This window comes from Talpa occidentalis, unplaced genomic scaffold (assembly GCF_014898055.3).
Source record: "Talpa occidentalis isolate TD23 unplaced genomic scaffold, MPIMG_talOcc4v2.1 talOcc4.9, whole genome shotgun sequence".
NCBI lineage: Eukaryota > Metazoa > Chordata > Mammalia > Eulipotyphla > Talpidae > Talpa > Talpa occidentalis.
The window spans coordinates 12,864,365-12,891,326 of NW_023605305.1; the positions used below are offsets into that span (position 1 = coordinate 12,864,365).

Here is a 26,962-nt window from a genome sequence, read left to right on the forward strand (position 1 = left end):
CGGAATTTGTGAGGTGCAGCTCTACGGTAGTCACCTTCTCCTAAAACCTTGGAGATAAAGATACTGAGGAATAGTCATTTGTAAACCTGGAAATGGTGTTTCATTCATTCATGCAACAAATATTTACTGCACATCTTCTGTATGCCTGGTACTACTATGGTAGATGGGGGATTAGACAGTGAACATGACAAATATAATCCCCACCCTCAAAAGGCTGGTACTCTAGAGATGCCAGACAATAAGAACTAATACCTATGTATGGTCATCAGTATAAGTGTGATACAAAAAGTAAAACAGAGAAGGGGAAAGAGAGACAGGGTTGGAGGAGGGGAAGGGTCACTTCTAGATCAGGGGTCAACCACACCTGCAAACTGCCAAACCCCCGCCTTTTTTTAAGATTTATTTATTCATGCATACAAGAACCAGGGTACAGGCCACACACACCCTTTTTAAAAAAGATTTATTTATTTATGCATTCAAGAACTGGGGTGTAGGCCAGAGGTTCAGGGGGTGGTGGTGGTGAGAGGATTCACCAGAGACAGCGTGGGGAGCAGAACAGGCAGATCTACTGAAATACACTATTGAGGGGAGCAGCGGGGAGACAGGAGAGGTCTGCTGCGCCATGTGGGTCAGCTCCCTGGCCAGGGATCAAACTCATGCTGCAGTGGCTGCTGATAGCTTGATAGCGCTAAGACTTTAACCCCTTTGCTACCAGGGAGGCCCTGTCACACCTTTCATTAAATACAAATTTATTGCAAGACAGCTGCTTTGTTTATTTGCATAGAGTTACCATCTGACCAAAGCACTGGCTGAAGACTAAATTGAATTGAGGACCTCTGTGAAGCTATCTGCAGCCTCTGCAGCATAACTTCGATCCCTGGCCAAGGAGCTACCCACATGGTGCAGCAGACCTCTCCTGTCTCACCCACTACTCCCCTCAGCAGTATGTTTCAGTCAGTCTGTCTGTTCTGCTCCCCACTCTGTCTGGTGAATCCTCTCACCGCCCCCTGCACCTCTGGCCTGTACCCCAGTCCTTGTATGCATAAATAAATAAATCTTAAAAAAAAATAAATTGAATTGAAAGGTTTCTACATCCAGGGAAAGGGGAAAAAATTACTCAGATTTTCCTGGTCATGACGTCTCATGCTTTTTATTTGGCAAGACCCAACATTGTAAGATCTCTAATGAAAAGGGGACGTAAGAAAATAATTCTGGGAAAAAAAAAACCAACCCTCTGTGAGTCCAAAGCCTTCAGTGGGGGTGAAAATGTGAACATTGAGACGGTGCGGAGATAGTGGGGAAGGACGAAGGGCACAGGGTAGTTGATGTAGTGGCTGTCGCTGGCATCTCCACCACTTTATATCACTGGCACTGCAAATACTGAATATCTCCCCATGAACGACTGGGAAAGATTCAACCTAAGGAGGACTCAGTGAACGAAATCCAGGTGTTATTTCTGAGGTGCCACAGGGAATGGAGGTCACTCCACTCTGACTCCAAATGCTCTTCAACTTAGGTCATTAATTTCACCTGCCCTCCTACGAGCGCCACACGAAAGTTAGGCAGACCAGAAAGCCTCCCCTTTGGGCCTCATCTTGCTATAGCTTCAGAGGGCTCCCGCCCGAATTGCTTCCATGGGGTATCCTGTGGGTCACGTTTCCTCCAACATGGATGAACTGGCACACGATCACACTTAGTGAAATCTTCAGTCTTGTCCCCTTTCATACAACTGCCCAGCTTTTGGTGTCCCAGAAATCAAGAAGATAACAGGAAAAAGAACGCTGGCCAATTCAATTAATTGAATCCAAACCCAAGGTATCAGGATGAACCCAACATTCAGGAAAAATAAAGAAGACAGGAGACAAACCATAACAAGAGCCACCACCAAATGAGACTTAGGCGGCTTTGTGGGAATGGACAACTTTCTGAAACGCCTGCCGGAACTCTTCGTTAAACACGGTGTAGATGATGGGATTGATGAGGGAGTTTAAATAGCCTAGCCAGGTGAAAAAGTCAAAGAGGGCTGGGTGGATCCAGCAGGAGTCCCGGCAGATGGGGAGGACCAGCGATGCCACAAAGAAGGGCAGCCAGCAGATGATAAAGGCCCCCAGGATGATGCCCAGGGTCTTAGTGGCTTTCCTCTCTCGGGCAGCGGAGATCCGCTTGCGCTCCAGGATGCTGTCAGCCAGCTTGATTTTCACATGGTTGAAAAAGATGGGGGAGCCAGCTGAATGTGAGTGGCCCTCATGAAGGCTGGGGTTGAGGGAGCAGAGCGAGGACCCCGCGGAGCCTGTGATGAGATGGGCAGTGGTGAAGCGCTTTCCGCAGAGTGAGGGCGGATTCAGGATGCGGTTCCGGGCGGCCATGTAGATGCGTCCGTAGAGGATGATGAGCAACACAGAAGGGATGTAGAAGGCCCCGCACGTGGAGTAGATGGTGTAGGAGATCTGAGATGTGTTCACCAGGCAGGCAGACAGCTCCTCGTGCGCTTTTGCCTGCCGCCAGAAGAGCGGCGGGATGGAGATGCAGATGGAGATGGCCCAGACGATGGCGATCATGGCGGCCGCGTGGCCCGCAGTCCGGCGCTTACTGTACTCCAGGGCATCGGTGATTGCCCAGTACCTGTCCAGAGCAATGACACAGAGATGCAGGATGGAGGCCGTGCAGCACGTGATGTCAGAGGACAGCCAGATGTCACACAGGATTTGGCCAAAGCTCCAGGTGCGCGTGGTCGTGTATGCGATGCTGACGGGCATGACCAAGATGGAAACTAGGAGGTCGGTGGTGGCCAGAGAGCCAATGAGATAGTTGGCAGGGGTGTGGAGCTTCCTGGTGAGGAAGATGGTGGTGAGCACGAAGGCGTTGGAGAGGACTGTGGCCAGTGTGATGATGGAAAGGACCACAGCAAGAGAAATCTTGAGGGCCTGGAGGGTTCCTGGATCCCAAGTCTCTGGAGTTTCTATAGCATTCAGGGATCTGTTGGGGGCCTCTGGGAAAAGGCCTTCCATGGACTGGTTTGGCAGGGACATTCTAGGTGTTTCTTTCTTCCCACAGACTCACACACACACAGCTCCTTTCACAGTTGTCCTGCCCACAGAACAAGGTCATCCTTCTGTTCCACACGGTTGCAAGCCGTTCCGCCCAAGAGAACACAGTGAAAAGATCTCAAGAGTTAACTATTTAAAGAGCACCGAGGAGACCAACAGTGGGGAGTTAAAGGTCTTTCTTAAACCAGATGAATCCCAAGATGTCTCACTGTTCTGGAACTTTGCCCAGCAAAAAGCCAAGACCCCTGGACACTTGCTGAATATGTCGGGGCATCACCCCAAGGTAGGCAATGCTTGGGGAGTCTTCCCATTGGCATTCTGGCTCCTTCCAAAGCTTGAGACACACAGGGGATGAATGAGGACTTCAGAATTCCCCCCATCCTATTCTGAGAAGAATCTGGATATCATGTTGCCTCCTGGGAGCTTTAAATCTCCAGACAAAAACATGTGCCCGCTCATTCCGAGAAGCAGCCCCGTCACAGCTCAGTCTTCCCAGGTTCACGTTGACATACACACCACGTGGTCCCTGATTGTTTTGAACCTGAACAGACAAAACATTCTGGTTACCAAGACTCAAAGAATACATGAGCTGGGAGAAGGGAGAACAGACGACTGTGGGTTCATGGAGAGGGGGCACGGATTCAGACGCTCTGGGATTTAAAAAAGAAAACAAGAGTTATGTTCCAGAAGACAATTGGGATACTTGAGATTGACTATAAAGATTTGGAGGATACTGCTTACTGCTGGCAGCTGTACAATGAATGGGCATTCTCAAAAGACTGCAGAGAAAACAGGAGAGGGCCTGTGCCCCACCCCCATGATTCCCAGAGGGGACACAGTATTTCAGCTGTTGGAAGCATCCCTGGCTGTTCACAAGTACATGAAAGCAGCTCTGTATGTCTTGAATCAGAAATCATCTTCCATTTATTCAACAATAATGGGAACTAAACAAGATAAAACTGTGTATAGAAAAAAAGTCAGGAAATTGTTACCATGTATTTCTCTAGGAAGTAGGGAGGGGGAGGTGATCTTTCTTTTGTTCATATGAATTTGTCATATTTCCTACAGTGGGCATGCATGACTCTTAAAGTTAACCCTTCCCCCCATAAACACTTTTTTGTTAAGCAAAGAAATAAACTGCAAAGATAAAAACACTGAGCATTTCTCATGGAGACAATCCAACTCCAGAAAAATACATTTAGTTTTCCAAATGGAAACCAGAAACCAAAAGAAAAATCTTGGAGATTTTTTTCCCCGCTCTCTCTTCTGGGTGCCTCTGGCCCTGAATGTTTCAGTATTTGGGGCATGGGCAAGTCCTGGGGTGTTTGGAGCTTGGGACTCAGGGTGAGGCAAGCTGGAGGCTCAGTGCAAGCTCAGCTCTGGCATGACCCCAGCAGGAAGCCCCTGGGCATATGGGGTTGGCATTCTTGCCAACCCCAGAGCCCCATTTATACCCTCTCCACTTCTCCCTGCCTGCCTTGTCCAGAACACTACAAATCCCCCAGGAGTCACGGATTCACTTTATTTCTTCCAAACAGCGAACTGGGCCTGGGAACATTCACAGCTTATTAAGAGAAGCAGACATGTAGCTTCTAGGACCGTGGATGGAGCTGGTGTACGAATTTGATTCAAAGTTTGTATGTGTTTCCTGTTTCTACTAACTATAATTTGAGCAATGTTCTACTGAGGACTACCACGGCATCCTTAAGGGCTGCATAGTGCTCACAGAGTGGCCGCATTAAAAAGAAGGGTGGGGGTCTCCATGGTGGTGCAAGGGGTTAAGCACTGCACTGTGAAGCTATCCACAGCCTCTGCAGCACAAGTTCAATCCCCGGCCAGTCAGGGAGCAATCCACATGGCACAGCAGACTTCTCCTGTCTCGCCCGCTGCTCCCCTCAGCAGTGTATTTCAGTCAGTCTGCCTGTTCTGCTCCCCACCCTGTCTCTGGTGAATCCTCGCACCTGTGGCCTGTGCCCCAGTACTTGCATGTATAAATAAATAAATCTAAAAAAAAAAGAAGGGAGGTTTCGATAGTGAAAGTGTGAGGGATGGCATTCCTCATGGCTGGAAAGGCAAGAACAAAGGACCAAAAGTGGTCAGAGGATGGCAAACAGATCAGCTGGCCAGAGGGCAGAGAATGGAGGAGGAAACAGATCAGTCTCAGGAGATGGGGGTGGGGAGTGGTGGAGGGGAGTACTGGGCACAGAGTAGAGAGAGTTAGGCTTGGACTGGGATCATCTGTTCTATCCCAGCCTTTCTTTAGGACCTTGGGCAAGTCCCTTATCCTTTCTGAGTCTCAGATGTCTTCCCCCAAACAATGGTGATCCTGCCTGCCTGCCTGCCTGCTGGGCAGTGAGGCTGCTTCTTGAAACTTGCAGAAAGCTGAGAGGGATCAAGAACCACCGTCATCCAATCCTTAGACCCCAAGGTTTGGCTCAGGACTTTGTCAGGAAGGCTCAGTCTGTTGATTGACTTTTTTTTTTTTTAAAGATTTATTTATTTATGCATACAAGAGCTGGGGTAAAGGCCAGAGATGCAGGGGGGATGAGAGGATTCACCAGAGACAGTGGGGAACAGAACAGGCAGATTGACCGAAGTACACTGCTGAGGGGAGCAGTGGATGAGTCAGGAGAGGTCTGCCAGGCCATGTGCTTTGTTTCCTGGCTGGCGGGGGGATTGAACTCCTGCTGCAGAGACGGTAGATTGCTTCATAATGCGGTGCTTAACCCCTTGCACCACCAGGAAAGCCCTGTTGATTGACTTTTAAAAAAATATTAAGCTAAACCAGCAATGTGATAGTTTCCCTCTCATTCCTCAAACTTCTGGGTGCTTCATCTTTAAAAAATATATATGCCTTGAGCAGGGGAAATAACCTCAGTTTAAAAAAATTAATCTTGGGCCTCCTGGTGGCGCAGCGGTTGAGCGCTGGGTTTCCAAGCTGCCCGCAGCCTCTGCAGCGCCGGTTCGATCCCCAGCTGCTCTCTGGCCACCGGAGGAGGGTCCCACATGACGCGCAGACCTCTCCTGCAGCCCGCTGCTCCCTTCAGCAGTGTACTTCGGTCCTTCTACCTGCTCTGCTCCCAGCTCTGGCTCTGGTGAATTCTCTCACCCTCCCAAGCTTCTGACTGTACCCAGTGCTTGTATAAATAAATAAATAAATAAATAAATAAACAAACAAACAAATAAATCTTTTAAAAATGAATAAATAAAAAAAAATTAATCTTAAGCCACCTGCTCTAAAGCAGCCCCAGAGATTGAAGGCTAGTTTATCGTCTCTTTTAGATGGAGCTCTCCCTACGTTCAGGCACCGAGCTAGTCCTGGAACTGAGAGTCACCCTTGACAAGAGGGCACACAATTTGGCCTCCAACTTGCAAATGAGCCAACAGATGCTCAGAGAACTGACGTCACCTGCCAAGGTCACTCAGCTGGAAGTGGAAAAACCGGGTCAAGAGCCTGCTCTCAACATTTCCACTCTTCACACTGCCCCATTGGGGAAGAAAAGCCTCCAGGCACCTGTGCTCCCAGGAATGAAGCTGGTTTGGGATCTCACAGTGGTGGTACTGAAGATGACGATCCCTCCCTTACACCTCCCACACCCCCCCCACCTGCCCCGCAGTCCTCTCTGCCCAGGCTCCACCCCAAAAGCCTTTGGCTGAAGCTTTCCTCCCACATTGGTTCACATGGAAAATATGAAGTCCATTGGCCTGTTTGGAACTTTCTTTCATGCAGATGGTCTGGGTGAGTGAGGTGCCGTGGTTTCTCACGGAGGGCTGGTGCGCTGGCTCAGGAGCCACGTGGTCACCCCTTGAGTTCCAGGCGTTCCAGTGACCTCATTCCAGTGAAAGGTGCGGGTTCAGAAAGGCCTGAGAGGCGGGTGGGTGTATCTTGGGCAGAAGGACAGGGTGGACTGCCTGGGTCAGGCATGCTGGGCTGCCACGATCCTTTCCTGCCTGCTGTCCTTCCCCATTCTGAGCAAAGCTGGCAGAATTTCTCATAATCCAGCTACTTTTAGAGATACAGACTCTATAAGCAGCTACCTCTCTCCCCTCATCCCTCAAATACCAAAATTAAAAAAAAAAAAAAATGACAGTGAAATGCCATTTTCAGCCTGCAGATAAACAAAACTGATCTTTAAAATCTGATCGTGTCATGTCCTTTAGTAAGGGTATGGAGCAACAGGCATCATCATCGACCATGAATGGAGTATAAATCGGAGAACCCCATTAGCAGACAATTTAGTATCATCTCATAAAGCTAAAGATGTAATGACTACCTAATGACCCAGTAATTCTACTGCTGGCTATACAAGCCAGAGAAATGCTTCTCTGTGCTCACCAGCAGACAGGAACAAGCCTGGTCACAGGACCTTGATTGTAATAACAAACGACCAGAAACCACCCAGCTGTCCATCACCAGCAGAATGCAACGTGGCATATTTCTACCAAGGCGCAGTGCTGCAGAGAAGCAAACCAAGTAAACCACAGCCTCTCACACCTAAGTGGGTGATTCGCACAAACATAACACTGAGTATGCCAAAGGCAAAAAACATGCAGGAAGCAACAAGCCGTCTAAGGATATAAATATAGGTGGCAAAGCCATTAGGAAAGGCAAATATAAAATTCAGGATATTGGTTACCCCTGGAGCGGAAAGAGGAATGTAATCAAGAGTATTCGATTTTTTTTAAGGTAATGGCAGGTACATGGATGTTTATGATTATTCTTTAACTTGTCCCTATGTTACACACATACATACACATTTTATATAAAAGTATATTACATATATACACGTACATACACACACTCTGTTAAAGGAGATATCTTTGTCATTTTTCTTAAACCATCAATTTGGTACATTGTAAAAGGGAGAACCAGGTACCAGCAATAACACTGATATATCAATACCTACTGATACATTTTAGTCCTAAAGATCTGAGCCACTAAGTCAGGAAAACTTTAGTTTCCTCCTTGACCCATGACAATGCTGTGTCTAGTCGTTTCAATAAGATCCTGTATACAGGGGGCCTCCCTGGTGGTGCAGGGAGTAAGTCTCATCACAATGAAGCTATCAGCAGCCACTGCAGCATGAGTTGGATCCCCAGCCAGGGAGGTGACCCACATGGCACAGCAGACCTCTCCTGTCTCTCCCGCTGCTCCCCTCAGCAGTGTATTTCAGTAGATCTGCCTGATCTGCTCCCCACTTTGTCTCTGGTGAATCCTCTCACCTCCCTGCACCTCTGGCCTGCACCCCAGCTCTTGTATGCATAAAAAAATCCTGTATACAATGTTCTGTAAACTGTAGAGTCCTGGACACAATGGTAACAAAGGGGGCAGAGGCTGAAAGCAAACAGGGGCTGCTGGCTCAGCCAGCATAGCCTCAGTGATGGAAACAATAACCCTCCATAGCTCACAGGAGTTTGGGGAGAACCGATAATATCATAGATCCAAATACCTAAAACAGTAAATGGTGACTTCTCTCGTTCCTCTAGGATGTGTCCAACCAAATTCAGGTCTCTAGGCAACAAGGTCTGTTCCTCACCAGGAAAAAGCCAGGACACCAGAAACTGCACATTCTCTGTTAAGTGAGTAATGTCTGCATTGTCTGAACTACCAAGCACACCAGAGAGCTTCTTCCTGGCCCACCCACACCCCCGGGACTATCACGGGCAGCCATAACTCCCCTCAGCCTCTCCCCAGCCCAGCGGCACTGCAGACTCCAGCCACACCACATGCACCCCAGCTTCTCGAGGTGCAGAGGGGAAAATGCCACAGACAGATCTTGGAACCCATCCCAACTTGTTCATGGACCATCTCTGCTCATAGCTGATTGGGCCAATGGGGACATGTGACCCCCAAAATGAACCAATCAGATTCTCTCCTGGAAATTTAGAATGAAGGCTGTGAGCAGCAGGGCAGACAGATGATGCAGGAGATCCCTTGGGTGTAACTGGGCCACTGCCATGACCAAAGTCACAGCAAGTTTTGGGAGAACAGAGAGGCCCTAAGGAAACAGGTCTGCAAAGAGGGGCAGGACAATGGAGCAGAGACCAGAGCACAGAGAGGGGTACCAGCTGCCCCAGGAGAGGAGGAGTGACTCCTCACGCTACACTGTGCCATCCCTGGATGTCTGCAAGCAACCAGTGTACCCCAGAAACCTCATTTTTACTGATTCGTACTTGACCCTGGAGAACCAGTTCAAAGGGACACAAAAGGCCCTGAAAAAGAGTAATAAAACAGGGGTCTCCCTGGTGGTGCAAGGGGTTAAGACACAACCTATGCAGCTCTCTGCAACCACTGCAGCATGAGTTCAATCCCCGGCCGGCCAGGAAGCAACCCACATGGCACAGCAGACCTCTCCTGTCTCGCCCGCTGCTTCCCTCAGCAGTGTACTTCAGTCAGTCTGCCTGTTCTGTTCCCCACTCTGTCTGGTGAATCCTCTCACCCTCCCATGCATCTGATCTGTACCCCAGTTCTTATATACATAAATAAATAAATATTTTTTTAAAAAGAGTAATAAGACAGAGGATTTCCAGCTCCCTCCTATCAAGCAAGCCCTTCTGTGGGATCAAGGTCAATCTTTTTACCTCCTGGGCTTTTCTTCCCCATCTGAACTGGGGTACCAGCACCTTTCCCCCAGACCTGCCATGTGGACTCAGGGGAGGGACAGCACAGAGGCTGGCAGGGGTTCTTTACCTCACTTTTTTTTTTTTAAAGATTTATTTATTTATGCATACAAGAATGTGGGTAGAGGCCAGAGGTGTGAGGGGTGAGAAGATCCACCAGAGACAGAGTGGGGAACAGAACAGGAAGACTGACCGAAATACACTGCTGAGGGGAGCAGCGAGTGAGTCAGGAGAGGTCTGCTGCGCCATGTGGGTCAGCTCCCTGGCAGGGGATCGAACTAACATTGCAGTGGCCACGGATAGCTTCCTAGTGCTGCAACTTAACCCCTTGCACCACCAGGGAGGCCCCTCTTTACCTCACTCTTAACTAAGGTTTTGTACCCAGAGCTCATTCAGTCTGCAGATCAGTCACCTCCCCATTCCAACAGATCTTTATTTTAACTAAGTGAGTCATAAAACCTTGCCAGAAACAAGATGTATGGGTTTAATGCATCCTCAGAAGCCAGCCTCATCCTTTTGGAAGGAAAAAAACAAAACCAAACCAGGCTCCGTGATAAAGATTTGTTGCAGCAAAATAAATCCCCCACAAAGGAATTCGTGTCTATTCTTTCTCTCGAAGCCGTGTGGTACAGATGAGTGAGCCCCGGACGGGGAAAATCATTCTCCACAATCTGAAGAGTGCTTTCTATTTTACAAAGTGCATCCACAGCTGTTATTTCATCTCCTCTCTACCGCAGGGAACCTCCCACAGCCTCACCTTCTCTTCTGCAAAACCACGGTATCAAGTTTATCTCCCCAGAGGTGTCGTGAGGATGAAATAGAATATATGGGAAAAACTCTGAAAAGTTTCCACACGTGTGTATGTCCCCATCCATCCCTCTGTCCATCCGTCCATCACCCATCTGCCCATCCCTTCACATCTAAGTGCAACTTTTGAAATCTAATCAGAATCTTAAGTGAGTCAATCTCTCACCTCATTTTCTCTAGTCATAAAACTGGAAAATGTAGAAAATAAAAAATAGCCAAGACCAACCCAGAACTTCCACCCCCAGCTATAGAACCAACAAAAACATGTACAAATGTCCACTCAAAGACGTAGGTGAGAATTGTTCCTACTGCACAATTTAACACCCCTAAACTGGAAACTCTCTCTTGGATAATCAGTTCTTCTGGGCTTCATTTTTTTTCTTGAAATCTTTATTCTTTTTTTTTTACCAGATGCTTATTTATACATCGAGAGCCGGGGGACAGTCTCAGAGCTGCGCAGGAGGGTGAGAATCTTGGATTCAAGAGCCACAGTCTAGATGTGCAGGAGTGAGAGGAAGAGTGGGGAACAGAACAGGCAGACTGACTGAAATACACTGCTGAGGGGAGCAGCAGGTAAGTCAGGAGAGGTCTGCTGCGCCATGTGGGTAGTTCCTTGGTTGGGCGGGGATCAAACTCGTGCTGCAGAGGCTGAGGATAGCTTCACAGCGCTGTGCTTAACCCCTTGCGCCACCAGGGAGGCCCTGGTGTTTGTTTTATCTGTTGCATAGTGACAGCTGCTCTAGAATCAGATAGGTTCTCAACAGGGGTGATATCGCCCCCTAAGGGTCATTTTGTGACTTTGTCCTCAAGGAACTGTGCAATGGAAAAGGTTGGGTAAGTAGAGTGAGCAATGGTTAGTGGTAAAGTAATGGCCACTCTAAGAGCTAACTATGTGCCAAACACTGTTCTGTATCCTCTCATACCTCAAGGAGTCTGACATAAGTCTGACTCCATTTGAGTCAGATCCTAACCCTCTGAAGTTGGTCATATTATTCCCATTTCACAGGCGGGGGGTGGAGGAGAAGCTGAGGCTCAGAGAAATAGTTTGCCTATGGCCCCAGGGCACAGCAGATCTAGGACTGGAATCTGAGCTTGCTCGGCTCACACTCCACTGCTCATAAAATGTGCTGAGTCAAGTCAGTTCCACTCTCTTCTTCATTCCACAAATATTTACCCCGTAAGTGATTGCACACATAAAGAAAATCTTTACTGGTTACCTGTTACATACCGCTCTGCCACACCCACCTGAATGGGGCCTCTCTGCCAGGCCTGGGGACGAAGGGTACGTGGACGTGGTCACTCAGCACTGGGCATGAGCTCCTCTCCGCCGGTCTTCCTTCTCAGCACAGTCCAAAGAGCAGAGAGGGAATGAGGTTACTACAGTGTTTCTCACTGCAAGATGCACAGGCCTCCCCAAGGGATCTTATTAAAAATGCAGATTCTGAATCTGTGGGTCTGGAGCAGGACCTGAGATTCTGCATTTCTGACAAGCTCCCAGACAATGTGGCTGCTCCATGGACCGCATCGAGGGGTGATAGGAATGTCAGCCCTGGGATATTCCTCAGATAATCAAGAAGGACTCTTAGGAATTGTGGAATCCAACTCCTTCCTGGTAGTGACAGAGGGAGAGATTCAGAGAGGGTAAGACACTTGTCCAGGGCCACACAGTGGGTTATAGGCAGAGACTAAGTCTTCAGACTCCCATCCATGCTTTCCACTGCCTCCCATTCAAGGCAGGAACTTGAGACTAAGGACAGAGGTAACCACATGCTCTAGCACCTTTTTCATATCATATGCTTTTGGCATTTTCAAACCTCTCCTCCCCCACCTCCTGTCTAACGGAGTTATTCCAGGAGCAGATAGGGCAGACTACACTCTCTAAGAAGCCTTTAGGGTAGCATCTCCTGGCCCTGGAGCTCAGCTCACCCCTCCCCCAAATGCCACACATCTGGATTCACAGAGAGCACTTGAGTTGATGGAGTGAAACCATTTTCAGGACAGAGGAAAGGCTGTCTTCCCAGACTGAATAAACAAAACCTAACAACAGGAATTCATTTCCTAGAAATTAAACACTGAATTTGTTAGCTTTTAGAGAATCCAAACCCACTATTTACCATCTGCTTCCCCTGCAAGGAGGCACAATACAGCATGATTAAGAGCACAAGCTTTAGAGTCAGGTAGACTGAATCCACTTACCAGTTTGCCATTCACTAGCTCTGTGACCTTGGGCAAGTTACTCAACCTCTCTGTTTCATCCATTCAATAGCTAGTTACTTAAAGCCTACCACATGGGGCCTGAGAAACACAGATGCAGACTGAGCTTTCACAAAAACTTAAGGTGGCCCTGGGGAAACTGTCCTGGAACACAGAACCACCAATGTGATAGAGGATGACATGAGAGCAGGCCAGGGGCTGCTTGTGGCAACCTGCCACAATCCTGAGGTCCTTCTCTGAAAGTGGCTTTTTTTTTTTAAGATTTATTTATTTATTTTATGCATATAAGAACTGGGTACAGGCCAGAGGTCTGGGGGCTGAAAGGATTCACCAGAGACAGAGTGGGGAACAGAACAGGCAGACTGACGAAATACAGTGCTGAGGGGAGCAGTGGGTGAGCCAGGAGAGGTCGGCTGTGCCATGTGGGTCAGCTCCCTGGCCAGGATCGAACTTGTGCCATAGTCGCTGTGGATAGCTTCATAGTGTTGTGACTTAACCCCTTGTACCACCAGGGAGGCCCTGAAAGTGGCTTTGAAGCTGAGCACAGAAGAACAAATAGGATCAGCACAGGAAGTTAAAGCCTATGATACCTACTCCTTGAGACTGCCATGCACCCCCAACCCCTTTTCTCTGTTTTCTATCACTTATCTTGCCAGAGATCATGCAGTCCAGCCCTTTCCTCTTACCCTTCTGAACTCTTTTCTTTTACCCTTTACTGAATTCAGCAAAAGTGGCCACCTCCTGCTTGGCTAACATCTCCTCCTGCAAAAACCACTGTCACACTCATTCCTCTGAGCCTTTGCACAGCTTACGCCCTCTACCTGCAATGTTCTTCCTCTCATCTCCACCCTCTCTTCAAGTTTCCCTGGTCCCTGGGGATGGAACTGATCTCTCCCTCCTCTTTGCCCCACTTACTGCACATCACGCTGGACTCCCCTGGACTGAACTTGCCAACTGGTTGTCTCCTTGCTAGTCTTTTTTCTGAAAAAGAGGGGGGACACATGGGTCAGGAAGCCCTCTGTATAGGCTCCCCTTCCCACTAGCCTACCTGTCCAACTCCAACTTCACCCTCAAGACTGAATTCAACTGGCTCCGGTTGGCTAAAACTGGCCCTGCTCCCTGCGCCCCAGTGGGTTCAGCTTCCCTGCTCTGTGCCAATTGGTGCCTGGAGTTCAAGATTCCTGTGCACATCTCTCATCATCCTGCAGTCCGGGGCTTGTGGGTCTCTCTCTGCAAGATGTTTATTCCTGGAGCAGAGACCTGGTTTTGTACATAACCACATGTTTTGGGCTTAATACTTAAAAGTGATTCAGTAACAATTTGCTCAAAGAATGAATAAAAGAACATCAATAATTTTTACCTTTAACTCTCCTTTCTGTACTTCTGGCTCCAAAAGTCCTTTTGCTATCTCTCCTGGATGTCTCACAGTGCCACAAACTCAACTGATCTGCCCTCTCCCTCACCCTGCCAGCTTCTCCTGTTTCTTCCCTGGTAGGCATTCTCCTGCTCTACTCACCCTTTCCCAACACCTGCTCTCCTCGTTTTTGAACCTGTGATTGCCCATATTTGAAGGAGGAAAGGCTCAGAAAGGTAATGCAACCAGCTCTTCCTACATCTGGGGTATTTGTGTCTTGGTTTAGTCTGTCCTCTCCTTCTGCAAGAGCACTCTTTCCAATTCCCCTCCACACATGCCTACTGTAATCCACTCTGTTCTCTGAGGCTCTTCTCAAAAGTGATTTTCTCCAGGAAGTCTTCCCTGGACAACTGGACACAAACTCTCCTTTAAAAACTCTACTGTCTCCAGAATTGTCTGTGCCCGTTACTGCCTGCAATTGGAAGCTCCCTAAAGATCTACCTATCCCCTCTCAGGACTCCAGTGCCCACAGCAGGCTTGCAGTGAGTCCAGGGGTAACAGCAGCACCTCTTCTCTTAGGTTTAAAACTCCCCGACCCTGAGGCTCCCATCACACTCAATAATAGCCAGAATCCTCACTGTGGCTTACAAGGCCCTATATTAACCTCCCTTCACCTCTCTGGCTGCTTCTCTTACCAGCCACCCCCCTTAAATATCACCTCTTCGGCAAAGCTTTCAGCAAGCAATATAAAGCAGTGTCATCCTCCACCGTAGCACCCTGCTTCATGCTCATTTTAGCACTTACCTGTAGCTGATATTTTTTGCTTGTTTGTTTGTTGCTTGTCTGCCCAATACCTCCCCACCCTCCCCAACATGTACCTTCTGTCTAGCTCATCGCCATATCCTCAGGGCCTGGAACAGTGCTGGTGTGGGTCTGCCTGAGCTCTGGCTAGAGGGCCTTTGTGACTCAGGGGTGTGATAGCAAGCGTCAGGGGGGAATGAGATCACCCAGGGAGAGGGACTGCTTGAGAAGAGAGGAGGGCCTGGGAAATAGGCAGAGTGGCTGCAGAAACGCGGACCTGCAAAATCAAGCATGACGAAGGAGGAAAAATACAAGTGTTAAGTCACAGAGCCCGAAAGAAGAGAGTGATCTAGAGGAAACAGAGTGGTCGCAGGGTCACCTTCTGCAGAGAGAGGAATTAAAGACTGAATGGTGCCTGCTGGACTCAGCTTCCTGGAAGACTCCGGTGAACCCAGCCCCGCTGCGGGTTTCAGGAGCATCTACGCAGCGAGAGGGTCCCAGGAACGCCAAGCTTTGAGGACATGCACCTGCTCAAATTTTCAGCATTGTCAAAGAAGAGAGTCAGCTATCTGTGGCCCAGGAAACAAGGGGTGACCCAGAGGACCATGCTCATGATTTATCCAGCAGCTAGTTGACTAACTCGGAGGAAACAGCTCTGGACTAGGCAGTGTGGAAGGAGAGAGGCTGTCGGTCACAGCCGTGTCCAGCTGGTCAGCCATGCCCTCTGATGCCCTCTTCCAGGTCCTGGATCCTGGATGCCTCCACGACAAAGACCACCCATTGTTTCCCCCTCCCCCCCATTGGACAACACCAAAAGCTGGAGAAGGACAAGCTGTCCAAGTGGCGTTGCTGGCTGCTGTAGGTAACAGGTCCCTTGATGTCCTTGTGAGAAAGGCTGAACACCGGCCAGTGGCTGTGCAGTCCAGAGGAAAACAAAGACTCACATGCTCAATTAGGAATTCCAAGCACTTGGAAGCCAATTCCAAGCAAGACACTGAGGCTGCTCCTACTAACCCGAGCAATGATGGCTACTGGTGACTGAGCTGCTGTCCCTACCAGGCGCTCCGCAGCAGCGCTGAGCACAGTAAGCCTGTGAGGGGACATGCTTTCCCCCACTTTACACAGGAGGAAACCAAGGCTCAGAGAGGCTAAGGGCTTTCCCAAGGTCACACAGCTAGTGAGTCGGTTGGGTTTGCTAATGCAGCCAGTCTCGCTGAGCCTCTGCTCTTCATCTTGAACTTGCCCAGAGCTCGTGAGCAAGGGACTGGAGCCTTATATTCTCTTATAAGCAGTTTGACCTTGGGCAGGATTTCCCCCCACTCTCCCCATCTGCAATAAAGCAGACTTCTTAGTGCTCTTCCAGTCTGACATTAGGATCGGCTAGGATTTGTAGAGAACTTCACAGTTTATAACAAGGCATTAGCACAGAGCATCTCATTTACTCCCACAGATCCCGCCGGGCGGGAGAAGTATCCCCTCCATTGGATAGATGCGCGAACTGAGGTTCAAAAAGATGCGGTGACCTGCCCAAGGTCACAAAGCAAGTCAGGGCCGGCAGGTTCTGGAAGCCAGACTCGGCGCTGGACACCCCAACTCCCCTCCAGAAAGGGGCGGCCCCGCCGCATCGCGGAGCCCCGACCTGGCCAGCAGGGGGCAGCGCCCCGCTTCCCGCGCCGCCCAGGGCCGATTGGGGGCGTCGCAGCCCCCTACCCGGGGGGCGCACCTCGCGCCCCGCCGGATCTCGCCCCGGATGCGCGCCCGAGATGCCGCAGCCGCCCCGGGGAGCTGGCCCGGCCCACCGCTCCATCCGAGGCTCCGGACGGCGTCCCCCCGACGCTGCCCTCGGGGTGGGCTGGTCTTCTGGGACCCTCCGCCCCGCGCGCGCCCCTCCTGCCCAAAGGCGCCGCAGGCGGGACGCCCGGGTCGCCGAGGCCCCCAGAGCAGGCGCCCCCACGCCGCCCCAGCTCCTTCGGGACGACCGCGGCGGCCCGACCCGGACCGCGCGGGGACCCGACGCGCCCCTCCCGGGCGGCACTCAGCGCCGAGCGCTTACCCGCTCCCGGCCGCGCAGGTGCGAGCCCCGGCCGGCCCTCCGGGATCCTGCTGCCTCGCAGCGCGGCGTCGCCCCGCGGGGGCCGCTCCCCGCCTGCGACCCCCCGCCGAGCTCCCGGCACGCCCGCCCCGCCCCGGGCTCTTCCCCGGCCCCTGCCCTCTCCCGCGCCCCTCCCAGCGCCCTGCGGCGGCTTCTCCGCGCTCGCCTTCCCGCGCGCGCCGCTCCTCCCGCTCCCCTCCCGGCCCCTCCCCCGCGAGGCTCCCTCCCCGCCCGGCCCCCGCCCGCTGGAGGGAGGCGGCCCCTGCCAGTCCCCTCCGGGCTGGGGAGCCGCGAGCAGCCGCCGCAGCCCCACCCTGGGGCTGGGTGGACGCTAGGAAGGGAGGTCGGCAGGGCCCCAGCCGGTGCCCCCCGGTCCCCACCTGTAGGAGAGCGCTGGGGTGGGTCTGCAGTCGGCAGTGGAGAGAGGCGGGCCGAGCCCTGGGGGGCTTGGTGCAAAGGCTGGGCTTTTCCCTAGCCCAGGCTCCTCCGTCTGTCTCTGTTCGCCGGGCCGTCCTTAGCTGGATTTCCCCCTTCCCTTAACAAGTGTTTATTAATCTACATTGTAGGTAAATCAAGACGCATCCTAGGCACTGGGGATATAGCAGCGGACAAAATAGATGTGGACCCATAGGAGCTGTAATATGGACAACATGATGAACAAAGGTAAAAGGCCCAGAGGAAAATTGAACAGGAACGGGAGGTAGAGTGAGGTGCAGACTTTGAATAGGCTTGCGGGAGGGGGACCTCACTGGGAAAGTGGCATTTGAGCGAAGGCAGGAGGCAGGGAGTGGGCCCTGCAGGAATGTAGGGAGAGGGTGTTCTGAGTCCTGGCACAGGAGGCAGAGATCCTGAGGTGGGCAGTGACCTCAGTCCTCCGGGGTTAAGGACTAGGAGTTGAGGTCAGAGAGACAGGAAAGGGCAGCCTCCTGCCTCATTCAAACAACAGATGCTGAGCACACCCACCCCAGGTTCTGGCAGGTGTGGGGGTGCTGACATGCCTCTGCCTGGTTCCTGAGAACTGAGCTTGAGAGAGGACTTGACAACAAACAGGGTCATGAAGACCCGCTCCCAGAGGCAGCACAGGCTGGACACTCTGATGCCCAGTTTCAAGTGGGGCTGGCCTTCCTTACAGGCTTCGGTCTGCTTGCTCTTGGATGCTTTGAAGCCTTGTTATTAGGTACATTAAGATTGTTGTCTCCTTGATGAATTGACCCTGTTGTTATGAAGGGACCTTGTGTCCCTGTGTCTTGTCATCAAGACACATCTTAGTTGGGTGGAGGGAGAGCTGGTGCCCACTGCGGCTGCTTATTGATAGCCCACGCAGCTGTTTGACATCTGGCACACCAGAAACAGCAGCACACCCAGACTTTGTCTTAAGTGTCCTTCTGTGTCCTTCTGTGTCCACAAAATCCCCTTCCCTCCTTTCTGCACACCTCCCCCTCCTGGTTTACTGTTTGATGATTGGCCTGGAACCTTCATCTCTTTCAACTCATTTTGGAAGGCTGTGATCAATGATCATTAATAATGCAAAAGTTCTTTTTGTCTTGGTGCAAATCCCAGGCAAATAAATCACTAGCAAATAGACAGGAGTTATCGGCAGCCACACCTCGGCCTCCCCTACCCAGGCCCTGGGCTCTTTCCCCAAATAGGAAATAGGAAGATTGAACATTACCAAATGTAGGCATTTCCCAAAATAGGTACTGCTATTGGTGCCCCAAGTTGAAGGGGAAAGAGGTCCTGCCTGCATTTGCAGCCGCTGTCAGGTCCCTGACACCCTGAAGTTGGGGGGGGGGGTCCACCCAGGCAGAGTAAATGCAGAGGCACCTGTGTGTGTGTCCTCAAGGAAAAGACCCCGCCAGCTCCAGGAGCTGCCCTTGGGCAGGGATGAGAAAGGGAAGGGACAGAAAACCTGCGCAGAGTTTCAGCTGCTTCCACCAAGCTGCTTTAACAATAAAAGCAGCCCAACGAGGTAAATGCCATTGAAAAGCTGGCTTAAGGAAAGGCAGGTCTGCTGGAGGGGGTTCACCTGAGCCTTGGCCTTCACCCCAGGCCAGCAGAGGTGTTAACTTTAGTGCCCACACCCAGGGAGCTCAGAGTCCTGGAGACAATGCAGATAAGCACAGCACAGAGTTGGAGAAGGGAGAGAGCTAGTGGGGGGCCTAAGAGGTTCAGAGGCGAGCACACCCCATCTGGGTGATGGGCAAGGCAGCCCTGCACTGAGCCTTAAAGGGTGAATAGGAGGTGCCTGGGAAGCAGAGAGGCTCCCCATTAGAAGGAATGGCTTGAGCAAAGGCACAGAGGCTACAGAGAGAATTCTTTTAGGGAAAATTCAGGACTGCAGATATTTCCAGAGTGGGGGGAAGTGGGCCAGGTGGGGCCGGAGGCACAGGAAGGGGCCATCTCATGAACAGTCCTGAATGCTAGGCCAAGGAATCACAGGCTTTTGCTGAGCTGAGGAGGCAGGAAAGTGCTTTGAGCAAGGCAGCGCATGACTAGATGGGACAGGTTGGGAATCCCTGGTCCCCTGAACTCAGATGCATCATCCACAGTCCATCCCAACCCCTGTGCTGTGACCACACTCACAGACCATACTCAAGAAACCTGGGGCAACTCCCTGGTCCACTTGCTTCCCCTGGAAACTGCCCTCTGTACTTTTCTAGGGCATGTTCCCTAAAGCTCCTGCCCAGACAGCTTGGTCCCTCCTGCCTGCCTCCTGAAAAGGCCCAGCTCTGTCCCTACTCTGTGCCCTGCCCACTCAGACCAGGCTCATGCTTTTCCTTCCATCTGGAAAACTCTGACCCCCATTTCCATACAGAATCTTTCATACTTCCTAGACCTACCATGACTCATCCCTAAAGCCAGGTCCTGAAATCGATTTTCTGTGAAGTACTGCCCAAGGAGGGTGGTTCCCTCCGTGGAGACCCAGTGGCACAGTGAGGATTACAAGTGCAGGCTCAGGGTCAGACCGAGGTGGAATCCTGATTTTACTACTTGGTGGCACCTCAGCCCTGGACAAGTGATCTAAAGTCTGTCCTCAGTTGGCTTATGTATAAAGGACCATAACAGCAGTGCCTGCATCCTGGGGTTCTGAGGAAGGCCAGCTTCAACGCATGCATCTAGCCTCCATAGCACACAGCGAGACTTCTATCACTGTAATTCAGCTGGGATGCCACACATTTCACAATTATTTTATGTCCATCTCCCCCAGCATGAGAGTTTGGGAAGGGTGGGGGGGGGTGGTTATTCATCTAGGGATGTCCCATGCCTAGCACTGAGTCTGCAACGTCCCAGGCACTGGAGCAAAGAAGGATGAATGGATGATGGCCCGGGGGTGGGGGTCGGGGGAATGGAGGGGGTAGGTTAATGAAAGAAGAAACCGTGCAGCAGCTCCTGCTCCCACAATGCTCCCTACTTGGGAAGGGGGTGTCAGCCTTCCTCTTTCTGGAAGAGGGTTAAATGAAACTCGTGTCAGGGGGGGAGCGTCTGGCCAAGCTTTGTCACCAGACGATCTGTGGTTTGCCGTTTGTTCAGGGGAGAGCTGTCTAGACAGGGGGGACATCTGCGGGGAGGAGCAGGGACTGCATGGGAATCAGAATCCAGGGAGGGATTTCCAGGGAACCAGCAGTCTGACCTGCCGCTGTTTTCTTCCTTCCTGCGGGTGGCTGAGGTCCTGGCTGAGCGAGTTTGCTCCGGCAGTGGAAATGGGTTCTCAGCTTCTACGTGGGCACCACAAGGACGGCTCCCACCAGCTAGTGTCAAGGTAAAGCGAAGGCTGGAGACTGCCTGAAGGAAAGGCACCAATATTGATGGAGCACTTTTTATGTGCCTAGTTTGATACTAAAGCTTAACAACAACATGTACTATCCGCTCTAACCCCATGAAGAAAGGGCTGTTGTGTATTTCCATTCGATGAGGAAGCAGACTCAGAAGAGACTCTATCTTTATGGGAAGGGACCCCAGATAAAGCTAGCTCCCCAAGGCCGTGTCCTTCCCTTCAGGATCCTTTACTACACAGTGCCCTGGTAAGCGGTGCCGGGCCAGCAAGGAAAATTAAGACGTGATCTCTATGCCCAAGGAGTTTATAACCTGAGGACAGAGGTGTAGCTTGTATTCTCAGTCCAGGGCCGGGAAATACAGGGAATGTTGAATAAAGCACAGATTGTTGGAACTAGAAAGGTCTTTGGAGTTCGAGTTTACCATTCCTGTTGATTTATAGATAGGGAAAAGGAGAGCTAGGAGGAGGACCTAACTGGAGAATGCGGTTATGAGCTTCGGCTCTGGAACCAGACTACTGGTTTGAATCTCAGCTCCACCACTTACTAGCTGTGTGACATGAGTTGGCCACTTCTCTAAGCTAAGTTTCCTTGGAAAAAAGGGATAAAGTTGGAGAATTGAGTAAGACCATCCGTGTGTGGGACTTGACATAACATTTCACAGGTAATCCTGTTATAGGACAGGGAGAGGGGCAGCCCAAACCCCGCAAACCTGCCTATTCTAAGTGGGTTCTGCCATCCGCCGCATCAACACAAAATATAGCAGACTTTAATGGGAAGGAACTTTAATAAAACTAGGAAACAACACAGGTAAGGCAAAGAATTTAGTTTCTAAATGAAGCACCCAAAGTTACCCGTCCCCTCGTGGGTAAAAGTCCATCCATATGGGATCGGCCCAGAGCAAGGCCCCAAAGCCTGCCACAAGTCTAAAGCATCTTCCAGTGGGGACCCACAGCAAAGGGTCAGAAACAACCAGACAAGCCCGGAAGGAAAAGAGCAAAATCAACATCAGTATAAAAGCTGCCATTGTCACCTCCCCACGGGTCTCACCCACATCTGTGTCACCCTGTCCACGACCAAAAGACAAGCGCAGTTTCTTCACGTGTCTCTAGGCTCCATGCGCCTCCTCCAGGTCTCCTGGCTCCATCCTGCTTCCTTCCTCAGTCTCTTCTGTTGCTTCTCTTCTTCCTGCTCAGCTCCACCCTCCCTTGGGTGGGGCAGGGAACCTCCCCCTTTCCTGGGGACCACCCTGTTACAATCCTACACCACATGTTGCCCTGATCATGATGAACCATGAGACCCAGTGAGTTAGTAACAGATCTGGACTAGACTCAGGCTTCCCGACTCCCATTCCAGTGCTCTTTTCACCCCCTGTGGTTCTTCATGTCCATTAAAGTGAGCTCAAGATGTCACATAGGGGGCCTCCCTGGTGGCATAAGGGGTTAAGCACAGCACTGTGAAGTGGTCTGCAGCCTCTGCAGCAGGAGTTTGATCCCCCGGCAGGCCAGGGAGCTGCCCACATGGCACAGCAGACCTCTCCTGACTCGCCCACTGCTCCCCTCAGCAGTGTATTTTGGTAGATTTGCCCCACTCTATCTCTGGTGAATCCTCTCACCCCCCCCCCACCTCTAGCCTGTACCCCAGTTCTTGTATGCATAAATAAATCTTCAAAAAAAAAAAAAAAGATGTCACATAGGGAGGTATGTGAAATCAGGTGTCTGCAGACCTTGGACCCAGATGGTCCCTGAGCCCCTATCTCAGTGCCTCCTATCACCCCTCCTCCCTGTCTTTGAAGCTGCCCCTCCCCATCTGAGTCCAAGACTCATTCTTACCTGGCACAGGCCCCAAGACTCCTGATAACATCCCCACACCTCCCAGCACAATTTCCTCTGGGCCAGAGAGGGTGGGCTGAGCCGGGGAAGGAGCCAACAGGAAATTCCCCAGGAGCAGCAAGGAATGGATGTCCTAGGGTGAGCAGATACCATCACTGCATTGAGCCTGGAGTAGAGAAGAGACAGGTCCTGCGGGAGAGGCTTTCTGTTTGTTTACCTCAAGCTTGACTTCTAAGGAGAGAATTTAATTAAGAACTTGATTACTTCGATCAGGGAATAGAAATCTGAGGGGACAGCAGGGCTAAGGCTGGTGGCCATGAGGAAGGGGGAGGGGCCTCCTTTCACTCAGATGGACCTGGAATGGGCTCAAGCTGCAGCAGAGGCACAGGTGAGTGGGCATACCCACCACCCACTCTGGTACCTCACTGAGCACCAGGCACATTAAAGAATTCCTTAATTACCCTTACGGGAGCTTTTTCAAGAGGTGACTATCTCCCCTTTGCCCCCCATTTTATGGCTGGACAGTCTGAGGCTTAGAGAGGTAGATAACTTCAGGTGTCCCTGGTGGGAGAAAACAAGGTCCATTCCAGCCACCAAGGGGGCTTACTGGATGCCAGGCGCTGCCCAAGGAACATGGGTCGCACCAGACTCCCCACCCACTCACAAGCACTGTCCTTCATTGGCTCTGTTTTATAGGGAGGAAACAGCACAGAGAAGGCAGCAATGTTGTCCAAGCTCTCACAGTAAGTTAAGGACAGCACCGCGTCCCAACCCAGGCAGCTGGCTCTGAGGCCTACATCACTTGGCCTGAGTCCATTTCTTAAGCTGTAAAATAGCACTTGTGGCACCTCCTCTTATAGGATTGAAGAGGACAGATGCAATCCTGATTCACAGGGAAGATCATGAAAAGTACAAAGTCTGAAGTGAGGGGTCCCTATGCCAGAACTGAAGGGGATTAGAGAGCATGGCCAGTAGTGTACCCCCTAAGTCTGCAAAATTACCAGCCTTCCCCACATTGTATATCTCAAGCTCATGATCTCCTTGTTCCTGAAGGGTTTTTTTTTTTTTTTTTAAAGCTTTATTTATTTATTTATACAAGCACTGGGTACAGTCAGAAGCACGGGAGGGTGAGAGAATTCACCAGAGCCAGAGCGGGAGCAGAGCAGGCAGAAGGACCGAAGTACACTGCTGAGGGGAGCAGCGGGCGGCAGGAGAGGTCTGCGCGCCATGTGGGACCCTCGCCAGCGGCCGGGGATTGAACTGGTGCTACAGAGGCTGCGGGCAGCTTCGCAGCCCAGTGCTCAACCGCTGAGCCACCAAGGGAGGCCCTGTTCCTGAAGGGTTTTTCTGCTGTGTGCATGTGTACTTAATTCTCACTTCCAGACAGGAATCTGGCAAGTAGTGAGTTCTTTCTCTGTGTTGAATTAGGCAGAGAGAAATAAGGCTGGTGCTGGAAACCCAAACAAATGCCAGTCTCATTATTTTATAGTCTTATCCTATCACTCTCATTGGGATCCAGCTAAGCTGAAAGGTAGATATAGTTCTCAAAAGTGGCCTGGAAATAATAATAATAATAGATGAATGCTGTTTCCAAATTTAAACTTCAGATATTGTGGAAAGAGCAGCTCTCATCTCTCCAAAGGCAAGACAGCTTGACAATCTCTGAAATTCGAGGGAAATTTCTGGCATGGAAAAAATTAATTGACAGACACATTTGAGATTTCTAAGCATCCTTTTCAAATCTCAGGTGTTCCATTCAAAACGGGTTCTCCAAATTCCATGTAGAAATACACATTCATTCAAAAGGCAATTTCAAAAAGTTAGAGCTGATTTTCACTCTTTGGACTTGTTAAGCATCTCTCTGGATTCTGAATCTATGAGACCGCTCTCAAAATTAGCACTAAGTTGTTTATGTTTGTTAAAAAAAAATGCAGTGACTGAGGCTCAGAAGTAGAATGAAAACTTCTCAAAATCATAAAGCAAACCCCACTCCCCGTTGGGTGGCCCCTCTCCTCCAACCCAAGCTCTCGGCAGAAGAAAAGTACTTCTCTCTTCTTTCCCCTCAGCACTCCCAGACTGGACCAGCTGTGAGCGCCACAGAATTAAACCTCAAACATTCTAAAGCGCCTCCAAAGACATTTCCTCCTGTGTAGTATGGAGGAAGAGTGTCCTTGGAGGAAGATGCTAAATTGCCTTAATTATGTTTCTTTCCAAGGCCCTCTGCTTTCGTGGTGGGGGGTGTGGATGTTCCCTGTGCACAAACACAAATCAACCCAAACACAATTAGCAGGTTCTGCCTCCCTGTGGAGCAAGAGAGAGAAGGGAGCCCATGGGTAGACAGTGGGTCAGCCTAGCTCCAGGGCGCCTGTAGGCTGGGCTCCAGCTGGAACCTGCAGCAGCTGCAGCCAGCACCAGCTCTGGACCATGGGAGCTCAGTGCTGCATTATGGAGAGGCAGGGAATGGGGGGTGGAAGGGGAGGTGGCTGGGGCAGTACTGGCCCTATGCAACAAACAGCAAGACTGTGAAGTGAAAGCATCATAAGTTGGGCCTCCCTGGTGGTGCAAGGGGTTAAGACACAACCTATGAAGCTGTCCATAGCCACTGCAGCATGAGTTCGATCCCCCAGCCAGCCAGGGAGCAAGCCACATGACACAGCAGACCTCTCCTGACTCGCCCGCTGCTCCCCTCAGCAGTGTATTTCAGTAGATCTGCCTGTTCTGCTCCCCACTCTGTCTCTGGTGAATATTCCCCCCACTCACACCTCTGGCCTACACCCCAGCTCTTATATGCATAAATAAATAAATCTTAAAAAAAAAAGAAAGCAAGCACAGGAACTCAGTGGACACAAGAAGCAGGTGGGGCCTGAGGATGGCAGGGTGCAATGAGGACACATGCTGGATCAGACAGCTGTGGGTTCAAATCCTGCTGCTGATGCCCTTGACCTGGGACTAGCATTCTAGCCTCTAGCTGACCTGGGGCTCGAATACCCCCTCTCTGGGGGATCCTCTTCTATAAGATGGGGGTTGTTTACCTGCTTCCCTGGTTGAAGTGAGGAGGAGTGAACTGGTTTGTGGACAGCACTTAACTCAAGCTCAGCTTGACTGAAAGCCTGAAGATTGGCTATTGGCCCTTTTCTGAAACAGAGTTGATCCCCCTCATTCTCTTCCTCAGGCAGGATGTAGAGAAGAGATAAAACAATTTATAGACAGGACAGTAACTTAATTTGCATCACTTCAGAAGAAAGGAAATTTTTTGGAAGGAAATCTGTACAACTTTGAGTAAGTCCCTTCATCCCCTTGGGACTCAGTTTCCCCATTTATTACACAATGTCTAGAACACAATTGGCTCTGACCACCTAGTGTTTTGTGCATGATGACAGCACCAGGCTGTCTCCAGAGCTCATCCTGAGGGGTGACAGGGCAAAGTGGAGTCAGAGAAGAGAAATCCCCGGACGCTGGCTCTGTACTGAGAACGGTGTGACTGGGCTATTTAAGGCACCAACTGAGGATGAGGGTGGTTGTTTGGCAAAGGAAGGAAGACTTGGGTATGTGCTCAGCAGTGTCCAGCTTTTTTTGGTAAACAAACTGAAGGGGCTGTTGGTGATAAACAGCAGCTTCTATTTTTTTTTTTTAAAGATTTTGTTATTTATGCATACAAGAACTGGGGTGCAGGCCAGAAGTGTGGGAGGTGAGAGGACTCACCAGAAATGGAGTGAAGAGCAGAATAGGCAGATCTACTGAAATACACTAAAGGGAGCAGCAGGTGAGACAGGAGAGGTCTGCTGCGCTATGTGGGTTAGCTCCTTGACCTTGGATCGAACTCTTGCTGCAGTGCTGCAGTAGCTTGATAGCTCTGACTTTAACCCCTCAGCCACCAGGGAGGCCCAGCAGCTTCTATTTTTTTAAGCTTACTCCAGGTGCCACGTGGGGCATTTTATGTGTACAAAACCTTTCCTCCTGTAACATTGCCAGAATGAAGTGGCCCTGTTTAAAAGATGAGGAAACACATTTGGAAAGCCAAGATCACACAGCTAATCAAAGTGGAAGTGGGATTTGAACCCAGGAAGGTCTGGCACCAAATTCCTGTCTTGATGCTGCAGCTGCCACTTGGGAGCTGCACAAAGTGAATGAAAGAAAATAAATACGTGTGGCTTTTCTCTGCGCCAGCAAACTGGACACTGTGCGTACTTTATGGGAGCATTACAATAACATCAAAACACAGGTGTTCTTGTTCCTGTTTGGTAGATGGGGAGACTGAGGTTCACTGAGGCTAAGAATTGGATTCAGGGCCTCCCTGGAGGTGCAAGGGGTTAAGCACCGCACTATGAAGCAATCCGCAGCTTCTGCAGCTTGAGTTCGATCCCTGGCCCAGCCAGGGAGCAACCCACATGGCACAGCAGATCTCTCCTGTCTCGCCCACT

General features: G+C 50.7%; 1 protein-coding gene across 1 annotated transcript; it reads right to left on the reverse strand.

Moving 5' to 3' along the window:
• Nucleotides 1–1,139: 1,139 nt before the first annotated feature.
• On the reverse strand, nt 1,140–13,689 carry HTR1D (5-hydroxytryptamine receptor 1D). Its single transcript, XM_037498771.1, has 3 exons — nt 13,605–13,689; nt 11,721–11,811; nt 1,140–3,588 (listed from the first exon to the last, which is right to left on the reverse strand). Exon 3 carries the CDS (start codon nt 3,027–3,029, stop codon nt 1,896–1,898), a length of 1,134 nt encoding a protein of 377 aa, XP_037354668.1. The 5' UTR covers nt 3,030–3,588; nt 11,721–11,811; nt 13,605–13,689; the 3' UTR covers nt 1,140–1,895.
• Nucleotides 13,690–26,962: the final 13,273 nt, after the last annotated feature.